General features: G+C 39.5%; 1 protein-coding gene and 1 long non-coding RNA gene across 4 annotated transcripts in view; one reads left to right on the top strand and one right to left on the bottom strand.

Annotated features, from left to right (window-relative positions):
• The first annotated feature begins 2,472 nt into the window (after window positions 1-2,472).
• LOC119771842 lies at window positions 2,473-3,320 on the top strand. The gene is made up of 3 exons (XR_005279186.1): window positions 2,473-2,504; window positions 2,738-2,862; window positions 3,309-3,320. It is a non-coding gene; the product is annotated as an uncharacterized LOC119771842 (long non-coding RNA).
• A 4,898-nt stretch (window positions 3,321-8,218) lies between these two features.
• stard10 (StAR-related lipid transfer (START) domain containing 10) overlaps window positions 8,219-10,174 on the bottom strand; it is a 32,222-nt gene continuing 30,266 nt past the window's right edge. For 2 of the 3 annotated variants that reach the window (XM_038267976.1, XM_038267975.1), the window contains exons 5-7: window positions 10,057-10,174; window positions 9,532-9,584; window positions 8,512-8,718 (exon numbers count right to left, since the gene is read on the bottom strand). In XM_038267976.1, coding sequence (XP_038123904.1) covers window positions 8,512-8,718; window positions 9,532-9,584; window positions 10,057-10,174 — 378 coding nt within the window. Of the gene's footprint in view, window positions 8,719-9,531; window positions 9,585-10,056 lie in introns of all 3 variants that reach the window. The other variant, XM_038267977.1, reaches the window with a different exon arrangement.

The following is a 10,174-nucleotide window of genomic DNA, read 5'->3' as shown; positions in this document are numbered from 1 at the left end:
CTGGTGCTTTACTGTAACCGTTTGCTGCCTCAGGAGTCAACTAAGCAAGACAGAACTCCTTCTTCAGCTTGATGTCATACCTTACTGCCGGCATCCATCACTAGGTTTGGGGATTGCAGGTGGAACAGGCTTTGTAGACCTTACAGCAACAGTTAGGAGCATGCACTGAGAATAAGTGCAGTAAGCATGGTCCACTTAGACTATATGTCCACAGTTGCCCTCAGAATCCAAGCTTTCCTGGATCGTGGTGTGAATATCTCCCTGACCGAGGACCCTTGCTCTTTTTTTGGGCCTCCCAAGTCTGTCTGACTCCCTCATCTTCCTGCATATCCAACTCACCACCGGGTAGTGATTGTTGGACAGCTCCACCCCTCTTTTGATCAGAGTATCACGTCCACCCAAAGATCAGAAGATATCTCTTCCACAGAGCCCTACCTCAATTTGAAGGGATGTGACCGTGTCATCCACTGTAATGAAATGGTTGAGCTTGTGGCTCCACCTGCAGGCAGTGGATCCACTGAGTGCATTGCCTTGTGCCTCTTGTTTTAGCTTGCCCAGCCAGGATTAGCCCAACTACCAGATATTCGCTGACATACCCAATCTGGAGGCTTGGCTCAAGGGTGAGGTCCCGGCTCCATCCATATACATTAACCCTATAGATTAAGAACTGGATGACGTTGAGGTTTACTACATATAAAAGTAGACAAAATACTTTTGACAATACATTGTTTATGCTGCAGGGGAGTAAAAAAAGAAATACTAACAACATTATATATGCATATTCAACTAAAACACCACTTCAACAATTTTTCAATGAAAAACCCATACACCATGTAAAGCAATGTCATTAATTTGTTTCGTGTTAGATCACTATAAAGTAGTACAGGAAGGGGGTTGCAGACATGATCACCGTTAGTCATGCACTGAAAAAAAAAAAAGCCTTAGGCCCACATGATACTGTAAATGCTGTCCCTGCATTATCACCCTCTACCATTCTTGCAGTGAAAAGGTAGTGGTTGAGGGGTCATACTATGGGGATGCTTTAAACTGCATAAGACTATAGGTCATTGCACATGTTTACCTTTCAACACATCAACAACTTGTTTGGGTAATTATTTAAATCTAAGCTGCTTTATTATAGAGGCCTAGCAAAAGTCCAGTCCTGAGTCAATTTGAGATTATAAGCAAATATTGAAAATGGCTTCCCAGAGATGCTCTTTATATAATTTGTTCTGTCAGGTTAGATGGAGGCTTTGAGGACCCAAATGCAGAGATGAGTAGGCAGATTTGAGTTTTGCTGATTTAATTAAGGACTACAGGCAACTAAGGCAAAAAAAAATCCAGAAACAAATGCTGAAATACTGAAAACCAAACAAAATCCAATAACGTCAAGGAAGGTACACCTGAGGAGCAAGAGGTAAGGAAGCAACAAATAACAAGAAACCAGCAAATAGGAACTGCAAAGGGGATGTATATATGGGGAAAAGAGCAAAGGATGGGCTAATGAGCTGATATATCTCTATATGTATCTCTGCTCCTTTCTGTATGTCGGCTTCTGTCTCCTTGAACCCCAGTTGGCCTCGGCAGATGGCCGCTCACACTGAGCCTGGTTCTCCTGGAGGTATCTTCCTGTTAAAAGGAAGTTTTTCCTCTCCAATGTCACTACAAGCATGCTTAATGTGAGGGATTGCATTTGAGCCAATGAGTCAATGCAATCAACTGGTTTTCCTTAGATAGAAAACTTTGAATCAATTTGACTGTATGATCTGGTGAACTGTAAAGAGCCTTGAGATGACATGTGTTGTGGATTGGCGCTATAGAAATAAACTGAATTGAATAGAGGGATTATCAGGCAACGTCACTCTACGTCACTTCCGTCACCAATGCGCATGTCGCCTGCAGAAAGAGGCGCTAACATGTCTTGTTGTGCTGTCGGTTGCACGAACCGTTTTGATAAAAACAATAAAACGCGCAAGTTTTACCGAATCCCATCAACTCGCACCCCTTTCAAGGCAAACAAGAGACGTCTTTGGTTGCAAGCCATCAGAAGAAGCGATTGGAACGAGCAGATGATTAAAAATGCATCAATCTGCAGCGATCACTTTATATCAATAAAAAAGCTAAACGGCATCGCTGGTTTTACAAACAATGGTTTTACATACAATTATTAAGTATTACATATATAAACGGGATTAATGAATCGTACAAAACACATTGGAGCATAACTAGCATACAAGCTAATGTACCTTGATTCAGTCTTATCAAGTTGCAACTCATCGGGTCAGCCATAAGTTTTATCATTAACATCATCACGTTGTCTGGTCTAAACTTCTCTGTGTGTGCTGTCTTTTCAATTGATTGACTAGTGTCTGTTGATGATGATGATGATTGCTTCAATTCATTATTTGTACAGGAGAGGCATCAGACGACATCCCAGACTTTGTCCCGTCTATCTTTCCATACTCAATCCAACCCGGCAAAGACGGTGTTGCAAAACTGGAGCGGTAAGTATCACATCTGTGTGCTTGATTGTTGTCTGATTACAAGCATGACTCCACATAGTATGACTGGAAGGGCAAAGAAAAAATATTGATATATTGTAGCTATATAGGTTACCCGGGTTAAAGGTCAGAGCATGTAGTTTTTATTAGACATCTCATATGGAGAGTTGGGATGACTGAGCATGTGATTTGTATGGACTTGAATTCAGGAGATTGTTCTCTCCTGTGTGTTTCAGATATAAGAGAAAAAGAAGAAGGGATGCAACCCCCAGCAGGTGTCCAGAAGATGGACATCAGTGTACACCCTCTTCCATCTCTCCAACTGAGTGTGGAATAGAGGCTGGTGCTGATCTATATAATGGTATGAAACCTTATTACTAACCTGACCAAGACGGCCTGCAAACTCATTTGGATTTTTATAAAGGGACGTAGATCTGTGTGTTCCTAAATGTTAACATATTAATTATTGCAGAATAGAAAGGTCACTAGTGTACGGAAGAGGTTTAGGGCCACTGAAAAAAAAAAAAAAGTAAACTGATTTTAAAATTTTATTTCAGTTTAACATGGGAACAAAGTCAGAATTCTGACTTTTTTCCCATACTATACTGAAATAAAATAAACAAAAACAGTTAACTTTTTTTTTTTTTCCAGTGGCCCTTATCCTCTTCCGTACTAGTGGGATTAATCAGTTAGTAATGTTCATATTTGTTGCGAACAGGTATTTGCCCACAGTGTGACTTATCACCCAGAATGTAACCATTTGTTTTTTGTAAAGATAAGACTGTAAAATTTGTATTTATTTTTCAGAAGGTATGGTCCAAAAGACTGTCCATGATGACCTCCAGCTGAAGTACAGCCAACTTCATACAGAGTGTGATAACCTGCGTGAGGACATCAACAAACTGAAAACAGAGAATGAACAATTAAAAGAAATGCTCGGGACTGCACAGTTCTCTTTTGCGTCACTGAAGTGTAAAGCAGCACAGGTGCTGTTTTTCACAGGTCTAACCAGTGCCCTCTTTAATTGGGTCCTGCAGACGATTAAGGACAGTGTTGAGGTCATCCGTGGCTATCTGACCCTAGAGGATCATCTTTTGGCTGTACTCATGAAACTCAGATTAGGACTCACCAACAAGGATATTGCATTCAGATTTAATGTTAACGAATGTGACATCTCTAAAATCTTAAGAAGTTGGCTGCCTATTATGTCTCAGATTTTGAAACCTTTAATCAAGTGGCCAAGTAAGCATGCTATTTTAAAGAATATGCCAAAATGTTTCAAACCTAAATACCAGCGTTGCAGGTGCATTATTAACTGCACAGAAATTTTTGATTAACAGACCAACAAATTTAACAGCCAGAGCCCAAACATATTCAAATTATAAGAGCCATAACACGGTTAAGTATTTGGTTGGCATGTCACCTGCAGGAGCAATTACATTTCTGTCTGCAGGTTGGGGTGGGCGTGTTTCTGATAAACAACTTTCAGTCGAGTCTGGATTTTATGACCTTCTACAAGTAAATGATGAGATACTAGCAGATCGTGGTTTTACCATTAGAGATGAGCTTGCCTTGCGTGGTGCTACCCTGAGGATCCCTCACTTTACCAAAGGTAAAAAGCAGTTGTCTGCTCAAGAGGTGGAAACATTGAGGCGTTTGTCCAATGTTAAAATACACATTGAAAGAATAATAGGGAGATGGAAAACTTTCCGAATTCTTACTACTGTTATTCCTTTATCACAGGTGGACCTGTTAGATGACATTGTAATTGTTTGTGCAGCATTGACAAACATTTGCAAATGCATAGTCCCTAGAAAATAAATTAAAAGCCCTTAATTGAATTGTGCCAAAATTAAGGCCTTAATGTTGTTAACATCTATGAATTGAGGTTTAAATGTCATTGAATATTATTTTTTTTGAAAAAAATGATTGCCTAAGTATTTTCACTGCATAAGCTCATTGAACATTCAAAAGCTGTGGTTTAAAACATTTTGCAGCAGTTTTGGTTCAAAATGTGTGTTGTATCCAGTTTGCTTTTGAATATTGAGATTTTTCCTCATTCCTCTGTTGTATGATATATTTCAAAATCTTAAATGAAATATGCAGATATTTTGCTTTGTGTTTTGCCATTGAAAATAAAACAATTCAATCAGCTGATACCTGTGTACACCCTGTGTAAATATTAATAAAGTATTCAAGAGTCAAGGAAACATTGAAATATATTTATTCTTGTGCATGTAACCAATAATAAAAATAACAATATTAAACAATCTTGTCATAAGATGCACACTGAGAACCTTAGTGCATACTTTGAATGGTAAGCACAGGTACAGTTACAACTCTATGTTTCAGAGTGCATTTTTTCTAGTTTTTCTGTTTTTTGCGCTGATCACAATACCATTCTTTAGCCTTTCTTTTTACTTTTGCACATTCGTAGTGGAATGCCTATTGCACTTTGCACAGGTGGGAATGAATGTCCGGCCACTGAATTTTTGGGCCATTTTTTCTCGTCATTTATCCACTCACCGGCATGTAACGCGTATGGGTCATTAAGACGTATTCCATTAACTAGTGTTAATTTAGCAGCATAACTTATTTTATCACTAGGTGATAAACTGTTGTAGAACGCTGACAACATCGCTAGCTAGCAGATCGCAACTGCTAAATAACCGCGTATAATCACAACATTCGACCAGACGCTTTAAAGGACCCGGCACTTTTTGCAGTCAAGATGCGCGCGCATCCGCCGTGTTGATAAACAAATAATCCCTCTATATGGAACAGAATAGGACAACTAGGAGGGAGCCAAGGAGAAGGAACAGGCACAAGGGGGCAACAGAGAGTAACTAAAGAAATACCAATCTGACAGAAAACAACTACAGAGAGCAGAACCCTGAGAGATGATAGCTTAAGCTATAAGATGAATGAACAGGAATGCTCTCAAGATGTGTAAATCTGTTAAAGGTTTACCTCATAATTTCTGGATAACAATATTTACTAAAGGAATGAGATGTATTAAAAAAAAAAACTTCTACTTTTATTTATGAAAACATTTTAAACCAGTTTTCAGCTTGACAATTTTGTGGTACTTTGTGTTGACCTTCATAAAGATATGAATACAAAAAACTGTACAATGAAGACAAATAAGTGAGGCAGCCAGTTTGCTGCTTGTTGTAGAGCCCCACTGTAACCAGAAGAGGGCAACCACTTACCACTTACAGTCACAGTTGTTTCTGCATACTTAAAAAAGCAAGCATTCAATTATTCTCAGGAACCACAGGGCATTTTGCATGAACAGTATCACATTATTGAAGGGGATTCCTTTGATTCCATTAAATGTAAGTCCTTAATCTAAAATAAGAAGACAGCAAGAGAGATGCTTAAAACCTTAAAAAAAGATCGTGTAAAAATTATTTATTACTATTGTACAAATGCTGATGAAGGTTCTCAGTCATCCAGGTCATAGTCATTCCGTAAAAATTCAAAAAATATCCACTGGACTTGGTTTTCAAGATTTGAAGACGTTTCGCCACCTCTCCAGGAAGCTTTCTCAATTCACATTTGAATTGAGAAAGCTTCCTGGAGAGGTGGCGAAACGTCTTCAAATCTTGAAAACCAAGTCCAGTGGATATTTTTTGAATTTTTACGGAATATTGTACAAATGCATTGAACAAACTCTTTTCCCTCACAGCTCTTCCATACAGTAGTTAAAGCTTTGTATTCTCTATAATTGACACCCAAAATTCCACAATTAAGGACCATGTCAGTCAGGATATTTTCAAGTAAAAGATGCTTTTCCTCCTTTGGTCTGAATGAACTACACAGCTACACCAGGATAAGTCTGTGATTAGACAGCGGTTACTCATTTTATCTGGGAACCTACAGGGAAACTGACATGATCAGAAGTGGCTAGGAGGAAGGGAAGGAAGAAAGGAAGGAAGGAAGGGAACAGGTGGCCAAATGTGAACAGCAACATTGAAAGAGCAATGCAACAAGACTGGAGACAAATGGAAGAAAGGTGCAAAGATTAGACAAGCACAAGATGCAATAGATGAGCAAGACAAGATCTTAATAGAGCCAAGATAAGACAGGAGGAGATTAAATGAGGGAGAACAAATGGCTGTGATTAAGAATAAAAAGAAAATAACCAGAGTGGGAGAGGAGACGGATGAGAGCTTGCAGTAATAGAAAAAGAAAGGAGACTAAGAGGAGCAGAAAGAGGGGCGATCAAGAGTGGGAGAAGAGACGAGGAGGTGGGCTGCCGATGACTCATCACCAGGCTAACATCCCCAGTGGGATGGGTAACTGTGGGGGTGGCAGTGTGACACACACAGGGTTTTCTGGCCGTCACGCTGCTTCTATGTCTCCTCCCGCTGCGGAGGCGGTTGGAAGACAATACGGGGATACCACTGAGATGTAAGAGATCACAGTCGACCAGTAGCAAACGGTACCCCTGACACAAATATGCACATGGTAATGGTAGAGCAGGAAGCCTGAGTAAGAAGGAGCAGAGTACAGCTCTGGCAAACACTCCCCTTCTTCATTCATACTTTATAAGATGGTGCATATGCAAAGAGGGGTAAAAATATAAGAGGAAGAAGAGAGGGAGACTTAAAAAAAGAAACAGGCTTGACACCTCAAACAGGGTTTTGCTTCGCTCTTCCTCCCACTGCTTAAACAGTTTTAGTATACAACCATATCTGAGCTGCTTCTGCTCAGTATATGCATGCAGAGAGCCATGCTGATCATTGTCAACTGTCATGCACAGCACAGTGATCCAATCATAGATCACACAAGATCTCTTTGGTGCCGAGTCCATCTCAGAGTTGCCATGCCAACAGATTGGGGAGGGGGATCCTAAGTATGATCTAGGCCACTGCACACAAACACCTCAAATTCATAGATGCATGCAATCAAAGGAGCACGCGTGCACGCAGTCTCCCATTGTAAAAAAAAAAAAACTGTTTATTGGGAGCAGCTGCATGTGATTGTGTTTATTGTGGGGATCATCGCACTGCAGTGTTTAAAAAAACCTGCACAATTGAGATAAAAAGACACATAAAAGATAAACTCAGAAAACCAGTGAAATGATGGAAACCTTTGTAGGAATCTGTATTTATTTCAAGTCTACATACATTCAGACATCTCCCAAATAGAGAAGTTGTCATTGCTTGGATGTAAATCTGCATTCGCCTTTGTGAACAAAAAGAGGATGAAGTTTGGTTTGTGGATTCCAGCTGCCTTCTTCGCACCTGCATACTTATGTGCTTAGAAATTGTCACAGAGACGTAAAGATTGAGAAAAATATATGTCTGACTGCAGTGGTGCAGCATTTTGGGATTCATTCATCTGGAGTCTAAACAGGTTTAGAGATGAAGTAGATAAATGTAGAAACATTGGATTTTATTAATGTAGGTCATGTGTCGAAGAAATGTGCATGTTGTCATTGGTTAGTTAATGGTTTAATAACGTATAGTGTCTTGCAAAATTATTTATGTATTTTGTCTCATTTCAACCACAAACTTTAAAGCATTTCATTTGGGTTTTGCAGCAGACCAACAGGAAGTGTTGCACAATTTTAAATTAGAAGGGAAATGATAAATGATGTTCACATTTTAGTTTAGAAAAAAAATCTTGGGTCGCATTAAGCCATCTTTACTGATTCCCCTAACCAAATATCCAGTGATACATATAAACTTTAGACATCAAGCTAAAAATTGAATACATCAAATGTTAGTTTATTTACTTCTATTGGTATCGTGTAAATCCCCCGTTTGTGTGGGGAAGTACCTGCATCAGAGTTCATACAACTTGTAAGTAAATATGTGATCGAGTTGGTAAAGTTCTTCTCTGTGCATAAATGCCTCATGTTCTAATTGAAATGTTTGCATAATGCAGTTCATGAATATACAAATGTACAGACAGAATCACATATAAATACATGTAATGATGGGATGTTTATTAAGCATTTATGTATCCCTGCATTGCTGTTGGTATGAACATGTTTGGTTTAGTCGCTGTCTTCCCTTTCCTGGGTCTCGGTCAAGGAGCTCTCGTCGAAATTCTCCAGGCTCTCTGCGCGTTGAATGCTAAGCTCCGAAAGTGGGATTGTGGGTAACGTGGTCTGTTCGGGGTACAGCCAGGGTTTGAAGTTTGGGCTGTGTCTCTGCTTCCACTCTGCGTACTTCAGACAGGCTTTGCTGATTTTTTTCATCGCCTATGTAGAGGACAGAAAAAAGGAAGCCAGTTAAGTTTGTTATCGTTTATGCTTCGGTTTCTGTTGTCTTCCAAAATTTTACAATAAACATTTCTGATCACTTTTTATAATAAATTAGACTCTGTGTAAGCTGAAACATGAAGCTGTTAAGTCTGTCCCAAATCTTTTAGTAAAGAGTGCTTCAGTGATGGAGGAGGTGCAGATGAGCCGGAGAGAGCTCCTGAAAGGAGTAAAATTCCCAATTTTTATATGGATGAAAGACCTCCAAGGTGCCCTGTACCCTTTATATGCATCTCTGCTCCTACACAACCAAAGCAAAGGCCTGAATTACACCCTCCTCCTCAGTCTGCAATCAAGTTCTCCATTTGAATTAGGCGTGTTGAGGCAGACGCATCTAAAAGGTGCAGAACACTCAACCTTGAATACTTGTAGAATTTATCCATCAAGCATCTTTACACATTCAGGAGCTTTTTCCCATTTAAAAAGGATTCTGAAGTTATCAGCTAAAATATGAAGATTCATCTTAATATTTTAAAACTCTTTACTGATGAAAGCAGCACTAAGCCTTTCAAGGCCACTTTCTGCACATTCTTTGCTTCCTTTCGACACACATTTTAAATCACCCCAAACGGTGAAAAACGAAGCCAACCTACATTTCAGAAATGATCTAGACAGAACGTCCTTTTTAAATCGCATTCAATTCCCAGTGTTACAGCTTGTGTGCTGTGAGGGTACCGTCAAGACTCTGCATAACGGCATGGAAAAAAAACACAAAAGACACACAGGATCTGTGGTAATATGTGCAAGACTTACACGGGGAGCCAGGAAGTGAGAGGACTTGTTGACAACCCACTTGGGTAATGAACCTGTAAAAAATAAAAATAAAAAAATAAGGAGAGAGAGGGATAAGGCTGAATTCGACAAGGAAGAGGATGACGAGGGCCTCTGGGGCATGAAAGAGGGATTTTAGATTTGCTTTTATTACATTACGCATCAAATACATCAAAGGGAGGCTTAGCAACTTGGTACCTGCACAAACACACTAAAGATAGGTCATCCCTGAGAATAAAAAATAACTATCAGAGACAAATATAATCAAAATATCTGAACAGAGAAACAGCAGGACATAAAAACAGAAGGATCAAACCACTGAATGTCTGTGATATGGTTACCAGGACGACTCATTTTAACATAAAGGTAGATGAATGAATAATTTATGCAGAATGCATTAAGCACCTGGAAGAGGGAGCCTCTATATTTCCATCCTTATGTGCTGCATGTGCACACTATTTTACAATGTTGTTTGTTGCTTTGCTACAGAATGTGTGTATTATTTACCTCGCGGATCTACCTGCGCCATGTAAGTGAGGGTACAGTTGCTTGGTCCCTGGCTCTGAATCATGTAGCCCGTCTGAATGGAGACTGCCCGCACCATGTCCTTTTTAGGTGGGTATTT

Source organism: Cyprinodon tularosa, unplaced genomic scaffold, assembly GCF_016077235.1.
Source record: "Cyprinodon tularosa strain WSP-4 unplaced genomic scaffold, ASM1607723v1 ctg69, whole genome shotgun sequence".
In the NCBI taxonomy this organism is placed as follows: domain Eukaryota; kingdom Metazoa; phylum Chordata; class Actinopteri; order Cyprinodontiformes; family Cyprinodontidae; genus Cyprinodon; species Cyprinodon tularosa.
Note: the sequence above shows the minus strand (reverse complement) of the source record. Positions and strands in the feature narration are given on the sequence as shown.